At 43.6% G+C, this 12,425-nt stretch overlaps 1 protein-coding gene across 1 annotated transcript in view; it reads left to right on the top strand.

Annotated features, from left to right (window-relative positions):
* Window positions 1-12,425, top strand: part of DHFR (dihydrofolate reductase) — a 46,403-nt gene that overhangs the window by 24,420 nt on the left and 9,558 nt on the right. The window contains exon 4 of the mRNA XM_083151862.1: window positions 472-598. Coding sequence (XP_083007988.1) covers window positions 472-598 — 127 coding nt within the window. The remainder of the gene's footprint in view (window positions 1-471; window positions 599-12,425) is intronic.

A 12,425-nucleotide genomic window follows, 5' to 3' on the forward strand; every position in this document is an offset into this window, starting at 1 on the left:
TGCAAATGTGATTTGACAGCAAGACTGATGCGATGAGCAGTTGGCGGGCCGCATCTGTTGGATTGCTTCTGAGCCCGGCAGGCGAGATTGCATACGATCTATTGCATGCCAAAAAAACGCATGCCATCCTGCCACCCAAGAACGTTCTGGATGGTTTAGGGGAGATCACAGGCGACCTCACCGAGAGGACAAGTGACCCTAGTGTATGCCTAGCTTTTACTGTGGCTCAGTTTTTGTTCCAGATCGAACATGAAGCCTTAATCCAGTTGCTTCTCTGGTACTGGGTAGATTAAGCATTCTTTGTAGTCACAGTACAGAAGTAACTGATTTTGTTTTGTTCTGTATGCAGTAAAGTACTTGCATAACATTCCAGATATGTTCCCTTCAAATGTTCACAGTAAGGTGTAGAAATGTCCTAAATTTAAACATTTATAAATAGGCAAAGAGAAAAACCTGTCCTTATGTTTTCAGGGAACCCCCAAAGGGAGCGCACTATCTTGCCAAAAGTCTGGATGCTGCTTTGGAATTGCTAGAGACGTCGGAGCTAAGAGACCAGATAGATCTTATCTGGATTATTGGAGGAAGCTCCCTCTATAAGGTAAATGTCATGAATACCTTTTTGTTGTGGGTTTACTTGACTGTCGGCCTTGATAATATCAGCCATCTGGGTACATTTAGTAAGTGGGTAAAGCTGGCTGCTGCAAAACCCCCGCTGGCTAGATCAAGCATGATTGTGTTACCAAACTACCAGAGCTCTCGGCCATCTCATTTCTGGCACAGAGTAGACGAATTGTCGCTGGTGTATGGCTGCATGTGGAAACGCTATTCCTTTGGATGGGAGTACTTCCACTTGGCCTTACAGTTTGGTTACCATCCTCTTCCCCACACTGCACTGTAAACTGTAGATAGACACCTTTTTTAGACCTGTTTCTAGATACTATAATCCTAAAATGTGGGGCCAATATTTGCTTGAGCATTTACCATCTAATGAGCTCTTCCCTGTGGATTCCATTGAATGCAATTGTTTGTTTGATTTTTACGTTGTGTTAATTAGTTTGTATGACTTGTTACAAATGTAACCATACAAGCGTTGCACAGCTTGTTCTATTTGCAGCTTTGCATATCCTCGGTTTTGGCTCTTTAGATTATTGCGTGTTGCACCTGCGCCTTGAGATGCAATTACTCACAGATTAGTATCAGGCCGCATTGATTTCCATTACCAATAAGAAAAGAGTTTAATGTGACTGTATATTTGTGCAGTCGGTGGCAGAGGTATACACGATATGGTAAACCATTCAGACTACTTTTTTCCCCTGTTAACTGTAATGCACAAAATGAGCAAATAATATCTTTAGCTTCGTTGAACAGAGCCTCGTACTTCAGTAATTTTTTTGGGTACTTCTGTAGTTTCATAACGGCAGTTACATAGTTAGTGTAGCGTCCCTGTCAGAATCAGCGTAGTGTTCCCGCGGGCAGCGTACTCAGCGTCCTTATCAGAATCAGTGTAGTGTTCCCGCTGCCGTTGGGCTACGCTGACAGCATAGCTTAAGCTGCCGCCGTGAAACTACACAAGTAGTCAGTCAGGCGTCCCTGTTAGTATCAGCATTGTGTTCGCGGCCAACCGGAGCTTGCGTAGTCCCCCCCTTTTTTTTTTTGCAGGAGACGCACGCGCTATCAAACCCCTAATCCTGTCGGCAGGGTTCCGTACCCTGCCGCAATACTTACTGAGATGCTCAAGCATCTGAGATGCTCCTGCGTCTGACAGATGGAGCGCCTCTCCGCCGGCGTCCGCATGAAACTAGACCAATACCTTTTTTTTTTCTGTATATCTGATTTTGTACTTCAGTTCTGATATATCTGTTAGGCCAGGGATGTGTCCAAACTGTGGCCCTCCAGCTGTTGTGAAACTACACATCCCAGCATGCCTTGCCACCATTTCAGCATTCGCTAATAGCACAACTGTGGCAAGGCATGATGGGTTTTGTAGTTTCACAACAGCTGGGAGGGCAAAAGTTTGGACATTCCTGTGTTAGAGTGAAGAAGCAGAGGTGTTTGTGAACTCTGCATGGCATTTCAGGCTCTGCTTTCCGCGTGTTGATGTTAATTTGCATACATGCAAACTATAGTAGCTTTGTGTGTTCTTCTAAAACAAAAAGTTCAACTGAAAATAGTGACTCAGGGAAATTTGGCTTTTGTACAACTTTTGTGTTCGATATAATTTAACTTTTTCCACCTGAAGTGGAAAACCTTCCCCTTATAGACACGACCACAGTATGAGAAGCGTGGGCAGCTACTTTTCCATGGATACAAGCTACCTGCAGGGAGTTCAACATGACTCACTATCTTACTTTTGATCCAAAGTAATGTTGATTAATTCCTTTTCTCATAACTTTCACATAATATGCCTCTGGGCTCTGTCTAATTATGCTTTAGCCCTTTCCTCCTACATCATGGGATGGGGTTTTTATTACTTTGTGATATCAGACCCCCTCAGTACACCATCTGCAGTTTCCGCTTTTATTTACTTGATGTTACAATTTAATTTCATAAATATGTATGCAGTTTGCTTAATGTGTGGAGCATTTTCATTCAATGGCTGTTGCATTAACTATTGCTTTCTGCTTTGTGTCTGCTGCGTTTGTTTGCACGATTGGCTGAGCGTATGATTTGCTTGCTCCGTTTTATACCAGTTATACAATGACGATCGTGGATTTCTTTTATGCAGCTCCTGAGGCTTTGAGGAACAATCTGCATTAAGAGCACTGAACTGTTAGCCTTTGGTAAACCTGGTTTTCCCTATCTAATCTTCTAAAAATATATATTTCAGTATGTTGCTGAATATAATCCTTTCTAATTTAATGCAGAAAAAACGGCAATCCCATTAAAACTAAAGATGCCAAAAATGGATCATTATTATTTAACTCTATCCGTAATGGGGGTAGGTTTGCTCTGATCTTCTAGCCAGTTGAGAAAGTCGTAACAGTTATTTTGCCTCAAGGCGCTTGGTGTGATTTTGTAACAGAACTTGTATTTGGGGGGGGGGGGGGGGGGGGGGGGGGAAGAGATCTGCTGATATATTGTAACACTGTATCAAGCTTCAAAAAGTGGTAAAGTAGGGAGTGCTAAACAGTTAGCCATTCAGCTCCTAACTTCCATGTTACAGGCTGGGTTTAAAAAATGACAGGTTGGAGCTGATTGGCTGGTGATTTATACACTTTATCACTTTTTGATGCTTGATACATCTGGCCCTCAGATACTTAATACTCTGTCAGGTACAAGTTTCCTATATCAAAATAAGAGGCATAATCTTGTGCTTTTTAGTCGCATTGCGTTGCGATGAAGATGCATTTTGGACACACCCAATGCTTGAGTCTTATGCAATTTGGTTTGCCAGGAGAAGCTGTTTAGCATGGCAGCAAAGATGGATGGGACACATCTGTATGTAGGGCTTTACTCTTTCTCTTCACACATCTTTTCGCCTAGCATATAATTGTAATTGGATTTATTCATTAACCTACTGTTACTAAAGATGTTTTATTAAAATTACTTAACCAAAAACATCTGCCACCTTGTATAATACCCTTGTGTCTTGCATCCTCCTTACAGGAATGGTTTTCCCTTGCTATCATTCAGAAAGGGTTTGCTTTGGCATATCGGTGCTTCTGCTAGACTGATTTCTCCCCGATCCCTAAACTTGCCATACCTGTCTGGGCCCTTAAGGAAAGCATGGTTTGACCTTTTCTCTTGCAGCAAGGCAAGGGGACATTGTACCATGGGATTGCAGGTTGTGGGAAGAGTTGGTACTAATTTGTAAACTAAACTGTAGCTTTAAATGCCAAGCTCCTCCCCTCTGGAAACATGGTAATGCCAGCCTTTAGGTGCCTCAGAGTAGTACACATTTTGGGGCCTTTCTTGTAGCTGGTTCTTTCCCATTATCTAGGGGCTCTGGTTCCCCACCTCACCTTTTTTCCCACCACTCTTCCTAGGGATGCAGAGGAGACAATGACCTTTTGCTTTCAGAAGGGGTTATAGAACCTTTTGGCAGATTTTGATTCTTTGTCCTTTTTTGGTGGATTTTTTTCAAATGGAATCTTCTGATCTGTAGCCCAAGATATTTTTGCATGGTCAGGCACGCGGATCTTCATATTTCTATTTGACCAGGTCATCAATCACTCAGGTTCACTGGCGACTCTACTCACTATCAATTGTTTAGCTATGGTCCTGCACATTTTCACATAGATCATGGTGCTAATGGCGCACAAGTAAGGTGATACGGTTATCCCGTATTTGGAAGTCCTAATGCGGGCCAATTCTGCTTCTCTCTTCCATGTGCATCTGGTCCGCATGGTGCAGTTCCTGAGAATCCCGGCTGAATCCTTAACTTTAATCTTTAACTTTAGTCTTACCAGATGCCTTGGTGCAGGCTGCCGTGGGGTGGACGTTAACACCTCTCTGCAACAAGTGTTCCTCCCAGAGTCCAAGGGAGGGATGTACTAATCAAAAAAATGCAGTAAAAATCCTGTTTTGGGGGGTTTCACCGCATTTTGAAATACTCTAAAGCCCCTCCCGGCGGAGCATTGCTGCGGGGTTTACACCAGATCTAGCTGGCGTAACCCCATAGAAGCATACGGGCTTCTCTTTGCATAGCTGCTGTGTGAGAGACCAGCCACTGATCCTTCCCAGCATGACACATGGCCACCAGCTTCTCTGCGCATGCGCAGTTGGACTTCTCCCGTCACAAATAATGAAGTCCAAGCAGCGGCAGGGATCGCAAAGGGCAGCTCTTATCGGAAGAGCTGCCCTTTGCGTTGCTCACCACATTTGTTTGCACATATGCAGTGAGCAACGCTCCAAGTCTCAGTCTCTCTTTAACCTTGAAAAAGCTGTGTATACAACAGCGGAACGCGTCAGAAGTTAGGTGCAAGCTATCACTTTTCATCACACTCGTCCATGGAACCAGAGTCGGTCAGACAAGTTTCAACATGTAACCACATGTGTATGAATTGTAAATGCAAAGCAGCTTGACTGACAGGATGCCAGCGTCTGGCAGTTTTCTGGGAGTGTCAGAAAAACTGTAAATGTACCCAAGCATTTTAAGGGAGGCACTGTGGCATCTGCCTCGATTAGCGTGTCTCAGTAGTAGATTAGTGGAAGGGTCAGAGCTACTCACATGGATTTGGGCGTTTATGGCAGCTAGCACCTCATTCATCAATTTACATGGGATGGGTTTTCCTTCTGTCTGAGTGGCGGCTATCTACGGTCCGTCATCTGCAACTTTGCAGGTTAGAAGCCATGTCTCAATCCGGTCCCAAGTCCTTTTGCTCTCTTTGGAGATGGCTCTTCAAATCCATGTACTCAGTCTCTGAGCTATCTGTCTGGCTCTCTTGGTAGCCTTCATTTGTGTATTCAGTCTGACAACACTGCGGCAGTGGCAAATGTGATACAGAAGGCATCCAGAGCACAGGAGCAATGGCAGAGGTGCCCGTAATTCTTTTCTGGGAAGAAGCTTTTGTGCCAGCAGCAGAAAAGGCTTGAAGAAAAATAGCTTCACTAGAAAGTGACCAAAAATCTTTTTGCTTTTAAATGGCAATGCAGATGCCGGCATCCCGACTAGCAGACAGATGACTGGTAACAGAATCTTGGCCACAATTAGTGTGCCAGAATCCCGACTGCTGGCATTCCAATCATGGGTATTCAAGGCACGTTAGCTTTAGACGAGGAGGCTCAGGTTTAGGCAATAGCAGGGTACTTACGGTTATGCTGTTGGGGGGGGGGGGGGCTAGGGTTAGGCTGCAGGGTATGAATGTTAGGCACTGGCGGGGAGGGAGGGTTAGGGGAAGGCAGGTGGAAGGTATTGTAAGGACACTTAATGGATCCCTGTCTGGGTTCCCTGCATCGGGATGCTGACGTCTGTATTCTGATCACCAGCATCTTCAATGGCGGTCACCAGTATGTATTCCCTCCTTACAGAGCTGCTTCCATAGCACAAGGGCATACTGTGCACATTGTATTTTATATTATTGCTTTTGTGTTATATAGGGGAAAATATTTCTCATTGGAGAGAAAATAAATGCTACTGTATATTTAGTCTATGAAGTGTTAGCAAGCAGAACATTATGCTTTTTGCAACATATTGTCCATGCACCATTGCATTTGTCATTAAGTCTCATGACCTTTCAAGTATTTGTACAATGTAAATACATCGCCTCTCTCATCTGGTAAATATTAGCAGCTGCTGTGTTCCCGCGCCTCTATCCTACAAAGTACTTAATGGTCTGATGAGGTTTCTCTATTTAGTGACTCCTGTAATGGTGTTTTCCAGTTTATTTTCTCCACCTAGTTACCTTGAATTGTTGACGTGGGTTTTTTCCAGTTTTGTATTGTATTAAGGGCCTGATTCATTATCAGATGCAGTTTTGCGGGGGAGAAAAACCACGGAAAATTGTAACTGCTTTCTGTAACATGCTAAAATGTGAATGCATTGCAAAAGTAACTAGGATGGCCACCTGTCAGGCACACAGCCTCCATTTTGTGTCTTGTGACATCACTCGGTTTGAGCCCTTGAGTGTGTGTGCTGTGGCGAGCTCAGAATTGCAAAGGAAGCTGATTGGAAATTTTCACATTTCTACAAACCATGCTTTTTTTAAATTCATTATTGAAGTTAGGAGCTTTTGCCCTGTTTATAGCAGGGTGACTTTTTATCTGGGTACACGTGTGTGCGTGTGTATGAAGATGCTGCACTGCATGACTAGTACATTAAGCACTCAACAAATATTACATGGATATTGTAATGACTGTTTTTGGCTGAAGTTCGCGTGCTCCCGATGGTCGTTAATGATACACAACCTCCCCCCATCATTTGTACATTCCGCTCTATTTGACACATCGTCAAACCACTACATGTAAGGAGTGGGGAACCTGTGATGTCACTGAACAATATTGTTAATGATAACGTGCAGTGTGTAGGTGCTAGATCGTTTGCTGCCAGTATTACGGTAAATACGTTACCATATGACTCCTGGAGTGATATAGTCCTGCACCTTAGGTCAGACTAGTCTCTCATTGTGCCATGCAGACAATCGTAGTCACAAAGCAGGCTGTTGCATCATGGGAAACCTGTTAGTAGATGGTATGCTTTTGAAAACAAGTTTCAGTTTAATGATCTAAACAGTTAACGGTTAGTGGATCAGTATAAACAGTCAGATTGATTTGACTTTCTCTTGGAAAAAATAATGAAGAGAAAAGGTCATTGTATGAGTCAGAGTAATGGCACAATGCATGTAAATATGAAGGCAGGCTGCATGGCTGATGGTCCTCAAACTCTTCTTGGCAGAAATTAAAACGAAGGGCTGGAAAAGTCTTAAAATGCTGATTAACTGTTGTGTCAATTATGTTGACCTTTTTAGTTTAAGTACCTGCTTCTGTATATAAAGAGCGCAAATTACACAGCCACAACTGACTGGAGATGCTGTTGCAGCTATGTGATTATACTTGTGAGAAATCAATGGTGGGATAAATACTGTTCATAAATATGCGTTTGGTAACTGATTGTGGTATAGGAATAAAGCAAAAAAGAGCAAGTAACATTTGTGCGCAGTTGGACAAACTATGCATCAAAACAAATGGTGCAAATATATAGTATTTTTCTTGTTAGTTTTTTGTGTGCAGGGTATATACCAGCAGCTTTTGCATGTAGCCCATAAATGCTGAACAGCAATATATATATTTTTTTTGTTATGCTCCGTTTATACTTCCGTTAGGACACTACCCTCCCACTTGTAAAGCTGGGTGCACAGTAGGCTATGTGTCTACCCAGAGAGATTGCAGGCGACGGGACAGGACCCAGCATTGGTAAGTGCATACACACTTGCCAAATGCCAACAGCGATGGCATGCTGGCACCTGTCCTCGCTAGATAGGTCTACCACCAGCCATGCAGGCAAGGAGCGTGTTGCAGATGACACACAAATGCGTGCATAGTCAGCTGCATAATGGGTACACACTAGAAGATGAGTCTTCTATGTCGGTACGGTCCACTAGTGTGTACTAAAGCTGAATTCTCTCTGCACATGTTACATCTGCCCCACCAACAGGGCATCATGGGTTTGCCTAAGTGCAGTTACTTGCTCTGTTTTGCTATTTACTTCCCACCTCAGAATCGGTCTCAATACATCCTTCTTATGGGGAGTATTCCCCCTACTTGTAGCACTTTAAATATAAAAAGAGCAGCACTCTTATATGGTGATGGAGTTACTGTTAATTCAACATATTTATGAAACTTTGGTACTTCTTTACTTTCACGGCGCCAGCATGGCGCCGCGCTACTTCCGGGTTACGCTCGTCACAAACTAAGTAAAATAAACGAAGTTAACGCCATGCCAACATGGATAGTTCATACCTCCACTATCCATGTTGGCATGGAGTTGATTTTAATTAGCGTGGCGAGCGTAGCGAGCCACCGAGCCCGCAGCGTGGGCGAGCGAAGCGAGCCCCGCAAGGGGACTCTGACGCGCGGCGCCGTGAAAGTAAAGAAGTACCGAAACTTTAGTCATATACGCTTTTTTTGTGCTATGGGAAATGGGTCCTTATGTAAAGGTGTGTACACACTATACCTGGGGTTGCCAACTCCAGTCCTCGAGAGCTACCAACAGTTTGTTTTCCAGATCTCCTCACAGAGTCACAAGTGAAGTAATTAGCTCCACCTATGGATCTTTTAAAATGTGTCAGTGAGTAACGAGTGCACCTGTGCAGCAGCTAGGTTGTCTGGAAAATGTGAACTGTTGTTATCTCTGGAGGACTGGAGTTGACTACCACTGCTCTATATGATAAAGTAATATTCATTTTTATTTAAAGGTTTAGGGGGTATTCAATGAAGGGTCATGGCTGTCGGGCTGGCCCAACAGCTGTGACCCTGTCCCGTTCTCGAATGGCTCGACAGTGATTTTGCAGGCGGGATTCAATGTCCCGCCTGCCGAGCACTGAGAAGGAGGCGTGGCCACGAGAAGCGGACAGAAATCGGTGAGTTGCGGCCAGGAGCTCGACAATTCCCGACCGTTCTTGGCAGAACATGTCCAACTGCTTGTGAAGTCACGCTCATTCTGCTGAGATCTCTGTTCAATGCTGTCGGGGGAAGACCGCATTAAATAGGGCCCTGACGGGAAAAAATGGCGGTGGGAGAATGAATGTCCCCCTTAGACCATTCATGGTTTTAGGGGGAAGTTTATTTTATTATTTTACTTTGAATAGTATGTGGGCTTTCACCTTTCCTCTGCTGGCTCTACACCATTTTTCAAAATGGCATTATTTTGTGTTTGTGTGTTTATTATATTGAATGATGAAATCTTTTTGCATAAATGAAATGTAAAAAATTTTATTTTTATTTCAGTATATAGAACTTACAATTTTTGGTAGAAGCCAAATTATATCAATCTCTACATAGTGATACATTAACTTTTTTTTTCTCTCATTTACTAAAGTTGTCACTGCTCGGCTTCCTTTTGTCATAGAATATTCTTTCATACACCTAAACCTTCCTTGAGCAATTCTCTATAGAATTGTAAAAACGCTTCAAAATCTGTTCAGTGGTTCTTTAGATTATTTTATACATGGTATGTGGGATTCACATACATCAACACCATATGCACATGGTGGTGGTGCTCCTATTCTGATTTCTGGGGTGGAGGTGCAAACCGGAAAGTAACTATCATTTAATTGTGTCTTTTTGGCGTGAATTATTGCACTGCTAGATATCTAGCTGTACTCTGCGGCTATGAACAGAGCAAGGGTGGTTGGGCCTCCGTAGCTGTGCACAAAAAGAGCGTGGAGCTTCTAGGAGACTATGGTAGCTACTCATGGATATGTGCTTCTGATTTCATGTGTAAGCCTAATCAGTGTGTTTATGGCAATGTTTATTGAAAGGAAAGTTTCGGTGATTGCGCTTCTTCAAGTCTCAATGTTAAGTGTTTTTTTTCTTCCACACCCGCACTATTTACTGTGCCTGTAAGCCATTTTAATGGAAATTTCCATCTGAATCTTTAGAGATTGCAAACATGAAAGGAACCCTCTGATTGTTAACTTCCTGTTGCCTGAAATGCTTCATGTTTAAATATATTATTTCTTCTTCTTACTTCATGGCAGCCTTTACAATGGGTTAACCCCTTCTTCCCCAAACTCTAGACAGGTACAGATGGGCAGGTCCCATCTTGGCAGGGGATGGCGATGGCGACGCCAGCGCCATCTGCGCACGAGAGGCGCGCGCGTCCCCTTCCGACGGCACTTCCAGCCGCTCCCCCGGGTCACCGCCGGCTTGTCGGCGGTAACCCGGGGTACCCGCCACCTGCCTGCACCCCCTCCTAACCCTGTCCGTTTCCCTGAGACGGACAGGGTTCCCGTCGCCCCGCCGACGGAGAATGAGACGCGCGTGCGTCTCAGTCAGATGGTGAGGCAGTCTGCTGGCGGATCGCCAGCGCTGACGTTCTGGCGATTAGCCAGCAAGGAAGAGGCCTGCCCCATCTGTAGGTTTGTTTCCACCTAGTCACTTGATTGAAGGGCAGACGTGCATTCCACAGCGATGTCCTGCTCTCCACTGATGTGCCCACATACTTCCAGTGCCGGATGCTGCTGATATAAGGCAGATGCTGTATTTGTTTGGCTGCAGACTGCAAGGTGGTGATTTGAATCTAGCATGCTGCATCGGAATACTGACATGGAGGAGGCCTCTCAAAAAAATGTCTTTGTTGCTGACCAGGTAGGTCCTGGCAGAGGACTGGCTATTTTCTCTTTATTTTTTCTATTCAGTGTAGTTAGTTTCTTTCTTCCCTTTCAGTGTACCAATAAAGAAGATTTGTAAGAAGAAACATACTACTAAGCTTTGTCCATCATGTGACAGATCATTTATGGGGAGTGCTGAAGGAGCTTTATTTGTGGATTGTTCTAAGGATACATCTTCTCAATTAAGTGACTTAATGAATTTGATGAAAAAGACCTTAGTTTCTAAGGAAGTTTTTTTAGTAATAAGAGGTCTAGGTCTCAAACAAGTCTTGATTTCAGAGCATTTTTTTTTTGAGGATGAAGGTTCTTTTGGCTCAAGCACAGAGTCTGGAGAATTAATTGAGGACGAGAGTCTATTTAATTTGGAGTTAGTGGAATTGATTTTGAAAAATGTATATAAAACCTTGAACTATAAGGAGCCTGCAAAGTCTGAATACGATTAGTTGTTTGAGGACCGGTCCAAAAAGGCAAATGTTTCTCTTTTCCATAAGGTGGTAAAAGACATTTTGCTTGTCTTTTACCACATTTTGCTTGAAGAGTGGCTTAACACTGGTAAACTGTTGGATACTTTCAAAAGAATAGACCACATTTACCCGATTTGATGAGGAGGAATTCTTGAAATGGTGTGGCTTTCCAAAGGTAGATGCGACTGTTGCCAAATTAACGACTAGAACGACTATTCTCCTAGAGCAGTAGTTGCCAAATTGTGTGCCTAGGCTCCCTGGGGTGCCTCGGAGCACTTGCAGGGGTGCCTCAGGTTGGTGGTTCAGAACCAATTCAAATTATTTATGGTCAATGAAATAGGCTAAATCAGTGCTTACGGCTTCCAATAATTAAATATTTGGGTAAACAGAAGTGAATCCTGTTCCTCCCCATATAACTGGACCTAGGGATACAATTTAATCGCAACTTATTCAACTTAATATTTTTTCCTGAAATTCTCAGTAAAAATCTTTTGGCCTAGGGGTGCCGTGAAAAAAATTCTGATACTGTAGGGTGCCATGATTCAGAAAGTTTGGGAACCACTGCCCTAGAGGATGGGGTTACACTTAAGGGGGTTACACTTAAGGATTCTATGGAGAAAAAGTTGGAGACTGCTTTAAGGGGTTTCATATATCCAATTCTGTGACTGAGGTCAGGGGTTGCCATAGCCTCAGTATCCAGGGCATTGAGATTATGGTGCGCTTCACTGCAGGAAGATTTGCAGGAAAAGACCTCTAGGGAACAAATGAGTAAAAGCATTTCTCGTATTCAAATTACTATTGAAGTCCATTACCTCAGGGGTAGTATTATGGCTTAGGTCTTGGGCGACTGATCCTCACGCAAAATATAGGCTTTCTACTTTATCATATAAAGGCTCCTTCCTTTTTGGGAGCAACCTGTATTCAATGAGCCAGAGGATGTCCGTGGGCAAGTCTGTTAGATTGCCGCAAGATAAGAGGGGAAGATTTGGAAGCCATTTTTCAAGACAATATCTCAGGCAGGCAAGAACATATATGCCAGGTCGGCCTTACAGAGAAAGACATGCATCTGGTACGTCATGGGTGTTTTTTCATCAATGAATTAGAAGAGGTTCACAAAGACAGTGACTGTTCAGGTCCGGTGTTGTCTACCCCAGTGGCAGGAAGGCTGTTGAAGTTTGCAAGCGTTTGGGTT

This window comes from Crinia signifera, chromosome 1 (genome assembly GCF_055691185.1).
Source record: "Crinia signifera chromosome 1, ASM5569118v1, whole genome shotgun sequence".
NCBI lineage: Eukaryota > Metazoa > Chordata > Amphibia > Anura > Myobatrachidae > Crinia > Crinia signifera.